Source organism: Tursiops truncatus, chromosome 1 (assembly GCF_011762595.2).
Source record: "Tursiops truncatus isolate mTurTru1 chromosome 1, mTurTru1.mat.Y, whole genome shotgun sequence".
Classification (NCBI taxonomy): Eukaryota; Metazoa; Chordata; class Mammalia; order Artiodactyla; family Delphinidae; genus Tursiops; species Tursiops truncatus.
The window spans coordinates 136,091,814-136,106,848 of record NC_047034.1 but is presented as its reverse complement, the minus strand read 5'-3'; the positions used below and the strand labels follow the sequence as shown (position 1 = coordinate 136,106,848).

General features: G+C 45.8%; 1 protein-coding gene across 1 annotated transcript in view; it reads left to right on the top strand.

The window, feature by feature from the left end:
- Positions 1-14,142, top strand: part of C8A (complement C8 alpha chain) — a 71,688-nt gene extending 57,546 nt beyond the window's left edge. Inside the window, exons 8-11 of the mRNA XM_019942345.3 lie at positions 4,114-4,245; positions 5,380-5,537; positions 9,859-10,081; positions 13,768-14,142. Of these exons, the coding sequence (XP_019797904.2) occupies positions 4,114-4,245; positions 5,380-5,537; positions 9,859-10,081; positions 13,768-13,919 (665 nt within the window). The 3' untranslated portion in view covers positions 13,920-14,142. The remainder of the gene's footprint in view (positions 1-4,113; positions 4,246-5,379; positions 5,538-9,858; positions 10,082-13,767) is intronic.
- Positions 14,143-15,035: the final 893 nt, after the last annotated feature.

Sequence of the window (15,035 nt, the reverse complement as noted above, 5' to 3'; positions counted from 1 at the left end):
GGCTCCCAGAACTCGGCACCAGGTTCCGGGTTTCTCTAACCTGAGCAGAGGGAATGAGATTATCCCCGCCTTTACTTTATTGATTATAATTTTCACCTGGCTTCATTGCCCTCCGGAGCTGAAAGTGATCTAAAACCCTTGGGCCTTTTCTCTTGTTCTCCTGCTAAGCTGGCTCTCTTCCTTACTGTGCTCATGCACTTGGTATTTTATCCCCAGGACAGGATGTTACAACTTTTCCAACTGAGTCCCATTTTGCTATGCTTGGTCTGTCTGTCCATCAGCCCTTTGAGGGCTTTTTGGACCCTGATTCTTTTTCTTCCTCTGGGTAGATACAGTGAGCGTGGCTGCTCAGTCCATATGCAAGGCATTGACAAAGGCACCGACTAGGTTAGTATGGAGGCCGGCTTTGTGACAGGCCACCAGAGGTTCTCTGTAGGACCGTGGTACTCAGTATCTCATCCCAGATGCACTGCATAGGCTTCATCTGGGATAGTTATTTAAAATACAGATTGCTGATTACTCAGAAATACAGAATCAGAATTGACAGAGGTGGGGCTCAGGAACCTGTGTTTTTAATAAGCCCTCCAGATGATCTCAATATGTAGCCAGGTTCGGCAAACATCAACTCCTGTTTACTGAGCACGAAAGTCTAAAACAAACGGCAGTTTGATCTGGTCCAAAGCTGACTCTAAGGAGCTGATGGGATGGGGTGGAGCCCTGGCAGAGCACCACCTGGTCCTATAGTCCAGAGATTCCCCAACTCCCGGGCCATGGACTGGTAGCGGTCCATGGCCCGTTAGGAACCAGGCCGCACAGCAGGAGCTGAGCGGTGGGCGAGGGACTGAAGCTTCATCTGTATTTACAGCCGTTCCCCATCACTAGCATTACTGCCTGAGCTCTGCCTCCTGTCAGCATTATGGTGAGTTGTGTAATTATTTCATTATATATTACAATAATGATAGAAATAAAGTGCACAATAAAGGTAATGCGTTTGAATCATCCCGAAACCATCCCCCCACTCCATCCGTAGAAAAATTGTCTTCCACGAAATAAGCAACTCTCGGGACCCAAATCCGTCTCCATTTACTATGTTGCCCCACACCTGCTAGCTTCTCAAGGCCAGAACCTTGTAATTTAGATTTGCATCATATTCATACCAGTTTTATTCTCACAGTGTCTACCTTGTCCAACACACGGTATGCCTGGGATGGTACATAGTAGATGCTTACTAAATTTTTCAGCAGAATTTAGTCTGATGCAATAAATAGAATTAGCTAATTCTTCTAAGCAAGAAAGATGAGTTTGAATCTCAGCTCCACTGTTCTTTTTAGCTATGTGGTTTTGGGCAAGATAATTAATCTTTATGAACCAAGGGCATCACAAGTAAACATAAGAAGTATGGGGTAGGTGACCAAGGATAATTTAGCCCTCATGCTGTATGATTCTCAGGTCACAGACCTCCCCTTGCTGGCTGGTACCCTCCTTCAGGGTCCTCGGGAGGCGATCCTTTGCAGACAAGCCGTGCTGCTGAGATCAAGCTGGAATTCTCTTCTCCAAGCAGCGCGTGGCAGGCTGTCTGCAGACCCCTCATGAGTATAATCACTCCACAGGCATCCCCCAGCCCCCACTAATCGGCCCGGCCCGTCACTTTAATTGGGCAGCACTACACCACTCACCTAAGTAATCACTCTGGCTTCTGCCCATGAATTCCTTTCATCCACTTTTGTTTATCACGGTTGAAGCGTTTTTTAATCAAAACAATTAAATATGCTAAATCTTCCTCAATTAGTAGTGCACTAAAAATTAAAAGTACTCGAACGGAAATGGCAGAAGAAACCCTGTGCTCGGCGCTGAGTGCTGATGCTTAAAGCACCACTTCTCCCAGGCACTCTCAGCTTGGAGTTATCCAGAAGCTGCTGTGCACAGAGGCACAGAGGGCTGCAGCCGAGAGGGGACTCAGGACGAGCAAGTCCAACCCTTTCTCTCCATAAATGGGAAACTGAGGCCCAGTGAGATCATGGGCCTTTTCTAAGCTCATACAGGGTGTCAGGGACTGGGACGCGTTTTGTTTTACTTTTTAAGAAAAATAAAATGTGTATATATTTAAGGTATATAGCACGATGATTTGATACAAATAAAGTGAAATGATTATTACAGTCAAGCTAATTAACATATCTCTCGTTACGTGCGTATGACGAGAGTACCTGCAATCTACTCCCTTGGCAAATTTCCAGTATTCAGTACAATATTATTGATATTAACTGTAGACATCAAGCTGTCCATTAGATCTCTAGGCTTATTCCTCCTACGTAACTACAAGTTTGTGCAGCATCCCCCCTTTTCCCCCACCTCCTCACCCCGGGCAGCCACCGTTCTCCTCTCTGCTTCTATATATCGGACTTTTGTAGAGTTCACGTATAAGTAAGATCAGGCGTTTTTTTTTTTCCTTATGGGTATGGCTTATTTCACTTAGCATAACGTCTTCAAGTTTCACCCATGTTGTCGCAAATGGCAGGATCTCTTTATGTTTTAAGGCTGAATAATTATTTTATATATAAATGGGATCTATGTGATATATATATAGGGTATATATGTGGAATATATATATAGGGTATATATGTGGGATATATAGAGAGTATATACATATATACACACAATTGTATATACAATAATTATATATTTGTTATTATATATAATTATTATATATTTTATTTATATTATATATAATAATTATGTATTAAAATTATATATAATTATATCTATAATAATTTCTTTATCCATTCATCTGAGTGACTGGGACTTAAATTCAGGATTCCTGACTTGTAAGATTCTTTCCATTAGAAGCCCTTACCAAAGGACTCTTGGCATTCATTTATTCACTCATTTTTCTCATTCATCAATCACTTACTCTGAGAATACTCACTGAGCTCCTCCCCCATGGCAGACATCGTGCTGCTAGGTTGACAAGAGAGTGGTGAATAAGATGCCAGTCCTTGACCCCATAGAGTCTGCAGTTTCATGCAAAGGCTGGCAGGTAAACTTGCTGCCTGATACTCCCTTAAAAATATTGAATCTAATCCTTAGCTTAACTGAATTACAACCTAAATTATTTTTCCTTTGTGGTTGCCAGAATAAGACACTGACTGGTCATAATTATTGTATAGTTGCAGTGAAAAGTAATGACATGTTGCCAATGCAAACTCCAGTTCACAACCTTCAGAAGACTTCAGCTACTGAGGGAGCTGAACTCTGCAGCAATGGTCAATATCTTGCTCCAGTCTGCTTTTGTAGCCTTATCTTGCCAGCTGACCAAGGGTTGGAAACCTAGTTCTGTTCACCTACAGGCTGTGGGATCGGGGAAAAATGATGTTATGCCTTTGAGAATTATGTTCCTCATCTGCAAAATGCAGATTCCTCAGCAACTCCTCAGATAGAGACAGAGACAACTAATGTAGGCCTCACAGTTCTCATGGGGCCAGAAGCCAAGCAGCCTCCCCAGGGAGATCTATCCACCTTCTGACAGCACTCTGGCCTCTCTGGGGTGCAAAGAGGACCTGGGCAAAAAGAACTGGGACACATATGATCATTCAGACCTAAACAAAGCACATGGGTAGCTCTGAAGAAAGAGGGAAGTGTTCTGATCCAAAAATGCTTCATGGAAGAAATGATATTTGAATTGGAGCTTGAGTAGACTTTAGAAAGATGGTGAAAAAGGAGAGAGGAAGGGGCAGCCAATGCAAAATTGGTGCCAATCTTGGGCCAGGCACTGTGCTAGGCACAGGGGTATATGGAGATGGATGAGATAGAATCACTGTCTCAAGGAGGCTCCGTGGAGAATGTGCAAAGGAAAGGGAACAAGCACTTTTCACCAACTAGTGTGTGCAATACATATTCCTTCTCATTTCAAGAATATTTGCACTGGAACCAGACAGAAGAGAACACTGAAACTGGGTTAAAGAACTGGGACTTCAACCCAGACCTCTTAGACTGCAAAATACAAGCTAGCTTTTACTACTGTGAGCTAGTGAGCTGTGAGCTACTACTATGAGCTGGTTGTACATATTCACGGTCTTTCAGCGTCTCAGCATTCTGTTTCTCTGCTCCCTGTTGCAGGTGTTTCCAGCAATGATATCCAGACATGCTTTGGAGGCTCTTTTGGCATCGACTATGAGTACACAGATACAACACAAATTGGAGGACGTTTATCAGGAGAAGATTGTAAAAAATTTGGAGGGGGCAAAATAGGCAAGTATTTAGTAATGGGCTTCCCAAAAAAGAGAAGCCAGATTTTCCCTTGGACACAAAATCGGGGCATGTACGCTATTCCCCCCACCACCAACAACTGATTCCATTTCAGTCAATGGTCACACTGCACATCTGCTGAATACCCCAAACCAATGACCTGTAGTGGGCTTATTTTGAATTCTGCATAGGCTGAGATCACCTTAGAAATACTTGACTTCGTATGGTGCACCCGCCTAGATTTCAAGCACTAGACAAAGATCTAAGTAAGAGCTGGGTTGAAAGGAATGTGCAGATGGAACTTGGAAAGTCGACTGTTGGATAAAGTCCCATCAGGTACAGTCCCGAGGGAGGAAACAAGTTTGCTGAGAGAGAAAACTGGGTTATCAAGTCCAAGCTCAAAGAATAATTATTAGAGAAAGATTGTACAAGAATATTCTGTAACATCTCCCACACAGGTCACTACGAGTGTTCATTCATTCATTCAACCTGTATTGAGTAATTTTTTCCAGGTGGGAGACACAGAGGATGCAGGGATGACGAAATAGTTTATAGTACAGTGGATGAGTAGATGAGGTTCAAGTTACTCCCATTGCATTGGGCTACTCATGTCTCAGGGCCTTAAGTCAAATCCTTCTTCTCTCTGATGCCCTTCCCTCCTCCTTCCAATTACCTGCCAAGATTTATCCATTCTTCTAGATAACTCACCTTTTTTCCTGACCACCTCCCCACTGCTACTACAGATCTGACCACATCTCTCTCTGCACCCCTACTGAGAGAGAAATCTGTTACAGCACTTACAATATTCGATTGCACTTATTTGGCATGTAGCAGGCACCAAGTAAACATCTGACATAAATATTTGAATAAATGAATGAATGAGCCATCATCCACTTTCCCATCTTCTCCCTCCTCCATGTTGGGTTGGGCTGTCTTCCCAGCGTCTGCTCTAATCCAAAGGATGGATCTGTTTCCAAGTCTCGGTGCTTCTTTTCTGCCTTGTCCTGCTAGTTAACCGAGCAAAGTAGAAGGGTGGGAGACAGCTCTAAGGAGAGCACTTACACTTTGTTCCAAATCTCATTAGCAGAGCTTGGCGTTTTAGGAAATGAGCTAATGTGGTTATTCTCTCGATGGCAGACGATTACAACAAGACAGTGGGTGTGGAAGACATCATTCCTCTGGTGCAAGGTGGCAGCCCTGGCTGGGCAGGTGGCTTGACACAAGACAGGAGCATCATTACATATCGTTCCTGGGGGAGGTCATTAAAGTATAACCCTGTTGTTATTGATTTTGAGGTAAGTCTTTTCGCAGTTGAAGAAACTCTACGTTCACGAGGAATGAAAGTGAAGCAGACCAGATCATTTCATATTTCTTATTATAAGCCCATCAGAGAACAAGATTAAATGTAACGGCACGCCGAACTGGTGGCCTTCCCCGTCTGACTACGGGGATACGTGACTCTAGACTCAGGCCACAGGAGAGCTGGGATCACAAGCTTACTATCCGGCCAGGGCCTAGATTTACACTCGTAGTCCCAGAATTTCTTCGGGATTAAGCCACCTTAGAAAAATAACAACTCACATACATAAAAGACTTTAAAAATCACATCTGTTAAGTTGGAAGTTGGCAAACTTTTTCTGTAAAGGACCAGATAGTAAATATTTTAGGCTCTGTGGGCCACATACAGTCCCTTTCATACAAGTTCTTCTTCTACTTTTTTTTTTTTTTTGCAATCTTGTAAAAATGTAAACATCATTCTTAGCTCAAAGGGCATACAGAAACAAGCCGTGGGCTGAGTATGATTTCAAGCTATAGTTTGCTGCCCCTCCCTGCTCTACGTGGTCTCATCACAATGACCTCTGGCACAGATGGGATTCTCCCCATCGAAAAATTAGGAAACTGAGGCTCCAAGTCATCAAGTGAATCGTTTCAGGTCACAGAGCTCATATGTGGCAGTACCTGGATCCCAGACCTTTGGACTTAATGTCCAGTTCTCTCTTCCCTCTATCCTAGCACCTGCCTTAAAGCCATGGTTCCCAGCCACCGGGGTCAGTTTTGCTCCCCTAGGAGACATTTGGCAATGTCTGAAGACATTTTTTTTTTTTTTTTTTTTTTTTTGCGGTACGCGGGCCTCTCACTGCTGTGGCCTCTCCCGTTGCGGAGCACAGGCTCCGGACGCGCAGGCTCAGCGGCCATGGCTCACGGGCCCAGCCGCTCTGCGGCACGTGGGATCCTCCCGGACCGGGGCACGAATCCGTGTCCCCTGCATCAGCAGGCGGACTCTCAACCACTACGCCACCAGGGAAGCCCTGAAGACATTTTTGATTGTCACAACTGAGAAGATGCTACTGGCATCTAGTGGGTAGAGGCCAGGGATGCTGCCAAACATCCCCTAATCCACAGGATAGCTGCCCACAGCAAAGAAATATCCGGCCCCTAGTGTCAACAGTGCCAAAGTTGAGAAAGCTTGCCTTAAATCTCTAACCCCACAAAGGAAGTAAAATTGTATTCAAACTGCAAAGGAAGTGGATTGTTCTACCAGTATTGTCACACTATTCAATTCATATGCAAGCGTAGTTCATTAGAAAAAAGAGTTATATTTTGGGCTTTTAAATAAAATATTATTGTTTTCTTGCCCATTTTCCCTGACGTTGCTCATTTTCTATAGAGAGTTAAAAATTCCAGGTGTGGATACATTCCTTCTCTTAAAATATATACCAACAGTTAAACCTAAAAATCTATTATAACACCCTCTTCTCTATGAAGAAAGAGGTCAGATGGATTAACCCTGATTGCATTTCTTCTCCATGCATTAATGGACCATTTTCACACACCTGTAATTCACATAGGGTCTAAAAATTGCTATCATCAAGCTATTAGTGATTTGGGCAAAACTGTAAAATTGCTATCAGGAGTAACATATAAACTTTCATGGTCAAGACGTGAGCTCTTTGTTTGCCTTGAGCAAAACTTCCAAGGGAAGACTGACATTCGTGACTTGGAGAAGACCCAATTCTGTCTTTTGGGAGAGCCTGGGTGTGAGGTGAAAAAGATATAGTTTGGCTCATGGGTCAGCCACCTTTTTGATGTGTGACCTTGGATGAGTTACTTCATTTTCTGAGCTCCCGTTTTCTGCTCTGTAATATGGGCATAATAAAATGTTACATCCCAAGGTTAGGGAGAGAGAAGTGAGTACTTAGTAAATGTCAGTTGAGGAAGCAGGTTTGTGGAGGTTGCGTTAGCTGGCCAAATCTCAGAGCCGGGAAATGGCACAAGCCCAACTGGAGCCAAGACTGACTGACGCTAACGTTCATGATCTCTTTGCAACCCATGATGCCCCCTGGAAGGCTGGCTTCGAAACATGAGGCTGTTGGCAGGTCACAGAGCAGGGGAGTGACACAGATAGAGCTGTGCTTTGAAAGGAAAATGCTCACAGAGGTATGAAGGATGAAGGAGAGACAGACAGACAGACTATGGCCATGGAGAGGAAGCCAGTTAGGGAGTTATGTGGAACCTGGTGCTCAGAGTGGAGTCTTATTCATTTGCCTATTCCAGAGCTCAGCAGTGCCTATTTATGGCAGGTGCTTAGATTGAGTGAACATAGGAATCATGCTGTGTGATGATGCTGTTATGGTATATATTATTATATGTTATATGTTATGTTATAGTGTGTTGATATCACACTACTTGCCTTCTCTGAATCTTTCCTCTCATTTGTAAAATGGGAACGAGACCGTTGCCAATATCTTTTCAAGCTCTAACATTTTAAGAATCATTTCTCCATCCCTCTTCCCTCTTTAAGTTCCACAGCCCTTCCCAATCCTCTGCATGAGGATTTGGGGAAGAGAAAGGAGAGATGGGGGTCTGAGTGCTGACCTCCCCTGGAAGGTCAAAGGGAAGTTGCCCGTTGGTCCTGGCCTTCTCTGGAACTAAGAGTCATCTTTAACCGGGGCAGCCCTTTCTGTACTGATTTCCTAACAATGGGGCCAAATTCCCTGAACTTCCAGTAATGGTCTTCTCCCCTTGGCTGGGGGCCCAGCCAGTCCTGACATGAGCAGCCTGGTGACCTCAGGCACAGCCCCCTGGCCACAGGTCAAGGTTTGTTTGCCATGGGTCTTTCTGTACACATCTCCAGGAACCCATTCAAAGCATGGCGAGCGCCCTACTGACCTCTGATTCTTGAGAAGTGAGTTTGCTCCAGTGGGGCTCAGTCCCATCTCTGAATGGCTCTGTGACCTTGGCAAATCCCTCCCCTCTCAGAGCCTCAGGTTACTCTCCTGTAAAATGAGAGATCTGGAAAAGAGATTTCATTTGATGGTTATGTGTTAAAATACATAGCCTTATAAGCATGCTGAAGACCACCATATATACATGCAATTTGAAAAATATAGGCTTTTTTTTTTTACTATCATCACATCTAACTAATAAAAATGGTGCTTTATTTTATACTGTTCTTCCTCTTTGCAGTGATATCTCACACTCATTACTTTTTTAGATCCTCACATGAATTCTAAGAAGTAGGTTATTATACCCATTTTATAGAAAACAGGGCTCAGGCTTGGGGGCGAAAGTTACGAGTTCTGGGCCACACAGCTGGGAAGCGAGCAGCATTGATTTAGCTTTGACTATGTGACAGGTCTTCCCCATCTCTCAACTTTAATCCTCACAGTAAACCTGGAGTGTAGGACTATTGTTCTCACTTTCCAGATGAGGCAGGAAGGCTTCATGTGTAATGGGACAGAGATCACACAGCTACAAGTTACAGAGCTGGGACCTGAAGCCAGATTTTCTAGCTGCAGAGTCAATGCTCTTTGCTACATCTACTACTTCCCAAGCAGGGGTTGACTTCCCCACACCCCCGCCCCAGGGGACATCTGGTGTCAGGAGACAGTTCTGGTTTTCATGACTGGGAGGTTCTACTGGCATCTAGTGCGTAGAGGCCAGCGGTGCTGCTAAACACCCTGCAATGCACAGGCCAGCCTGCCCCTGTCAACAAAGAATTGTCCAGCAGGAAATGCAATAATGCCAAGGTTAAGAAACCCTAGACTACAGTCCTGCCTAGAATGGGCACATGTGAATGACTCCGCCACCATCATCCCCCCAACAGCCTCAAATACACACAGGCAAACACCACATTCACACCATTAGGGGCGGTGCTCAGCAGTGGCAACACAACTGCATTAAGGACTTTACTAATTCCTACAATGAAGGTTGACAATAAAAGACACACACACACACACACACACACACACACAAATATATAAATACTTTATACTCTTCCTGATTCCTAAAAGTGCTGGAGGGGGGCAGATGAGTTGGCACAGATAGCTTCTGGGCTCTTGTCTTCCTCTGGGACCACAGGTTTCAAAGTTAAGTAGGCTGGTGTTCAGCATGGTCCACTGTGTGGTCCTGAGCTGGTCACTCAAACACTCTGAGCCTCTGCTTCTTCATCCATGGGTTGGGGGATTCAGGATCCAATACAACTGGATAAAGTTGAGTGTCTGGCTCTGTGCCTGGCATGTAGCAGGCCTTCCAGAAGCTTGAGGGCCAGTTCTTGGGCTCTGGGAAGCTGGACAGAGCCCAGGGAGGGGCCCTCTGTTCTTTCTGTGCTCACAGTTGCAGCCCATCCATGAGATAGTGCGGCACACGAACCTGGGGCCTCTGGAGACCAAGCGTCAGAACCTGCGGCGAGCCTTGGACCAGTACCTGATGGAATTCAATGCCTGCCGCTGTGGGCCCTGCTTCAACAATGGGAAGCCCATCCTCGATGGTACCAGCTGCACATGTCAGTGCCCCCTGGGTCGCCAGGGCCTTGCCTGTGAGCAAATGGAGTCAGAGGGTAAGACCCGCACATCCTCACTCAGGTTCTAGCCTATCTCGGCTTAGAGGGGCCAGCACAGAAGGGACCTTTGGGGTTCCCAGCCTCTCTGTTCTATGCCCTCTTGCCCATTGCTCTAGGAACGCACATTCTGAGCTTTATGGCTGACCCCCTACATTTACTGGTTTTTATGCTCTCTCCTTGCCATTAGGACCCTCTCAGATGATGACTGTTTTTTACCAAGGTGTATGTGGACAACAGGATTCATTTCCGGAGGGATGTATTCGTTTCCTAGGGCTGCCATAACAAATTACCAAAAGCTGGGTGGCTTAAAGCAATGGAAATGTATTGTCTCACACTTTTGGAGATTAGAAATCCCAAATCCAGGTGTACTGGCTAGGTGGCTTTCTTCTGGAGGCTCTGTGGGAGACTCTGTTCTCTCTCCTAGCCTCTGGCATGAGTCAGCAATGCCCGGCATTCCTTGGCTTGTAGGTGCGCCATTCCAGTCTCTGCCTCTGTCTTCACATGGTGTTCTCCACTCTACGTCTCTGTTTTCTCTCTTATAAAAATACTAGTCATTGGATCAGGACCTATCCTGATCCAGCATGACATCATCTTAAGTTGAGTTTATCTGCAAAGATCTTATATCCAAATAAGGTAACATTCACAGGTAATGGAGTTTGAACTTCAACCTATCTTTTGGGGGACACAATACAACCCATTACAAGGGATAAGTAAGTTGTCATTATAGCACAAGGAGTCATGACTAAAAACAAGGTTGGGGCAAGTAACATAAAGCTTAATGTTTCAACGTTTAAACATATTAAGCTGCAGCACAAACCAACGGGTATCAGAAAAGAAGGTTCTCAAACGAGGGTTAGAAATCCATGTCCCTTAAAGATGAAGAAGTCTAGAGACCTGGGTGTGAATCTCAGCTATTTCACTAACTTACTGAGATACCAGTTAATTGTTTCTTCTTTCTGAGGCCTTTCTCATCTATGTTTCCCTTTGAGCTCCAAGAATCTCTACGCATGTTCTAAGCCCTAAGCTTCCAATTTTCATGCATACTTGGTACATAGAATGATGGCAAAAATATGGGCTACCAAATCAATGTATAAATCAATCTCATTTGGCAACTGCGATGAAGAAAATGTAAAGAAAAAGAAAAGTCTGGAAAACAAACAGCTGAAGCACAGTGTAGATGGGATAGGAGGCTGATTTTAAAATGAGATGACGGTGGGTTAAGATTTTCTCATTGGGAGAGTCGTTCTAAATGGGAGGCAGGATAGCATAGCTCTGGTGTCAAATAGGCCTTCACATCCCAGTGCTGCCAATTTGCCTGTTGGGTGGGCATCCCCTGTAAAATGGGGATGATATCAGTACCTCCATCACAGGTTGTGTTGAGGGTTAAACTAGCTAACTTGTGTGGCAAGCTCAATTCTAATAAGTAAGAAGAAGATAGAGCCCTATTGGTAGAAGATCTGTCCTGGGTTGGGGCCACATCTAAATCCCTCCTTTGTGAGGTGAAGGGAGTACAAATTGGGTCCCAGAAAGCTGCCTGGTATCCTATAGGAGGAATTCTGAAAGGGGTGAGCCAGGATGGTGAGTGAATTCCAGAGTCCTTATGAAGGAGGATGCAGAGAACAAAAACCAAGCAGAACAATGACCAGGGCCAAGCCTGGTACAGTTTCCTCATGTGAATTGAAAAAAGGAACTGCCTGTTAGGTGGGTAAATTGGGAGGAACAAAGAAAACCACTCGGGGTTGATACTGCCCAGCTCCAGACCCAGGGATTTCTTGACTTTTCAAGCAGAGCTTGGACTGGGTTTCAGCCCCATTCACCTCATTGGCCAGGCAACTTTCTAGAGGGACCAAAGGTCAATGAACAGAAAGAACAACAAATCCTGTACCAGGCACTATTGCAACACGTTATGTGCACGGACTCCTTTATTCCCCCAAGAATGTGATGAGATAAATATCAATACTATTATCTCCCCAATTCACAGATGAGGACACAGGGGCAGGAGGAAGGGGAGATAACTCGCTGAGTCATCTAGCTGGGGAGTGTCAAAGCCAGGATTTGGACCCAGGTGGTCTGATGTTAGGACCCAAGCTCTTAACTGTTACATTCTACTAATTGACATCCTAAGAGTCTGGAAATTTGGGGAATGGGGGTAGAGGGTCTGAGATGATTGCACTGATTATCATTTTGGGGAGTGGAGAGGGAGGGTATGGCCCAGGTCCTGGTTATCGGGCTGACCTGGCTTAAAGGGACAGACATGAGCTCTGCCTGGGTAATTAGAATTAGAGCATGTCAAGGGCCCTCAGAGCCAGTGACTTGCTTGGATCCCTGTTCACACAGCATAGAGCAAAGTGAACAGGGAGTGTGGACTACCTAGAGATGCCTCTCCAATGATCCAGTGCTGGGCTTGGTGGTGGCCATGCTAAGTCATATGCACACATGATGGGCACTGGAGAAGGGGGACACAATGTCGATGATCAAGGGGGGTGGCAGGGCGCAGAGGGCTGGGTCGTCCTCACAGTCCCATTTCTCCTGCATGACTACAGTCAGCTGCAGGCAGCTCCCGGTGTTCCATTCACCTTGTTCCATGCCCGAGGGGTATGGACCTCGGGTGGCCTTGGGACTATCAGACTAAACTTTCAGCCAGACAGAGGTCGATCTGGCAAGGAAGTCTAGGGCGGGGGAGTCAGCCACCATGGAGACCCATTGTCGTAGGTGCCGAGGGATTTTCCCCGCAAATCTTTGCCTGTAGGGACCGAGCCACAGAGGTGGGAGAAATAGAGAACCCCTCTGTGGCTGCCCCACCAGGGAGTGTAATGACAGAGCTGGAAGGGACTTGAAGATAATCTAATCCAATGATATTCACACTGAGATCTGAGGAAGCTTGTGGTCTCCTAGGGGCTGCCCCAGAGGAGCAGGGCAAACCTGATAGACACCCAGCTTCAAATAGAACAGCTTCACTTTCATCTGACTTCCATGCTGGGGCCCACATAAGAAGATTTCATTTAAGAAAAAAAAAAACAGTAATGAAAAAAATAATGATGGAAAACCCTACTGGATCAGTCCACCCTTTTCCTTTACAGAGGCGAAAGCTCAGGCTGAGAGAGGAGATGGGATGGTCCAAAGGCACAGAGTCAGTAGGAGGCAGCAGCCCCAGGCTAGAGGGATTGTATCAACTGGATTTCTAGAGACAGCCCATGGTCAGCGCATGTGTTCTGATACTCTGTGCAGAGCATCTGTCACCCACCGTGGCCCCATCGCTGGAGTCTGAGTGGGGTTGATTTGCAAACCTTCATTTAAAAGCCCAGCTATCCTTTGCATAGGGGTGTCTGGCTGGCCTTCGTGAAGCTCCAGCTGGGGTGAGTTCCCTGTCTGCACACTCACCACTGGCTCAGCGTCATTCTTCCAGAGATGCGCGCCTCCCTGCCTCTCTCCGCTATCCATCTTCCGTGGAACCGCAGGTTCCAATTTCATGAGATGGGCTCCCAGCGGCCTCTTCTCACTCCATCCAGAGTTTCAAATTAAGTGCGAGGCAGTGAGCACAGAGGTCTGGGTTGGCTACACGGAGGCATTTCCCCAAGGAGAGATTGCAGACCACTCTAGGGCAGCGGGATGGGCCTCACTCAACCAGCCAAGCTGCCGCTTGTATGCTAACCTCCTTGTGCCCTGGGAAATTATCCATGCAGGAGAAAAGGCGGATGGTCACTGGGGCTGCTGGAGCTCATGGTCTGCTTGCAAATCGGGCACCCGGGAAAGGAGGAGAGAGTGTAACAATCCTGCACCCCAGAACGGAGGTACCTCGTGTCCGGGCCACAGAGTGCAAACCCAGGCATGCTGAGGGCTCTGGGCACAGGCTGCAGCTGAGGCAGAGGATGTCACTGCCTGAGCTGACCACTGGATACCGACCGACTTCACTCAGCTGACAGAAGATGCCAATCACCATGGACTTCTTCTTTGTCCTGGACCAGGCCATGCCATCAACAACCAACTGTTCTATTACCCACAAAACTCAGTCACAATTGGGTGTTGAGTGTTAATGGCTCATAGAGCTTTGGATCATCTAAAAAATAAATAAATAAAAGAAAGAAGAAAGAAAAGAAGAAATCTCGATTCATGTCTTAGAGGAACTTACAGGATGGTAGAGGCGTAAGGCAGGCAGACGCTCTTGAAACTATCCGTAGCCAACAAAACAAAGTACCGTGAGAACGATCTCAGTTATTTGATAACAATATTTGCTCATTTGTAGAAAACGATTATTAGTTTGTAAGAGAAGCAGACATACTGAAACAAGGAGAAAACTTAAAGATTGCCTTGAGTTCCTTCACTTTTCCTCCACTGGGACTCAACATACTCTCGTATTCCTTCAATTAATCTCTCTTGTTTGCTTGAGTTCTTATCGCAAATATCACCGTTCTCCCAATTAAATAACTGGCACGCTAATAATTGGCTCACAGCACACTATTCTTTTCCTTCATCGCCTTCTTCGTAATTAGCAATTACATATTGGGTCCCACACCTCCTGTGACTATTTATGACTTGTCTCCCCATGGACGGCAATCTTGAGGGCAGCGATCAGCTTCGTCTGGTTCAGCACTGCATCCCCAGAGGTGAGGGCTGTGCCTTGAATTGGAGGGAATGAACAAGCATCTGTGCGAGAAGTGAGGGAATGAACTCAAGAGTCAGTTCAAACATGTGGTCCTTCTTAGTCAGCCTCCCAGAGTAGAATGTGGATCTGGGGGGCCGACCAGTTCATGTGCCCGGGCCCACCTGTGGGAGAGCTAGTCACATCCGCCTGCCTCAGTGTCCCCACAGCACTCCAATCAGACCTCAAAGAGAGAATGTGTGTGTTGCACTGACTTTTCTGTTGACCCATAGGTTTCCCCTATAGATTGTGAGCTCCTTGAAGGTGGAATCTGCCATCCCAGTTGGTATAAGAAACATATGTTGACCGATA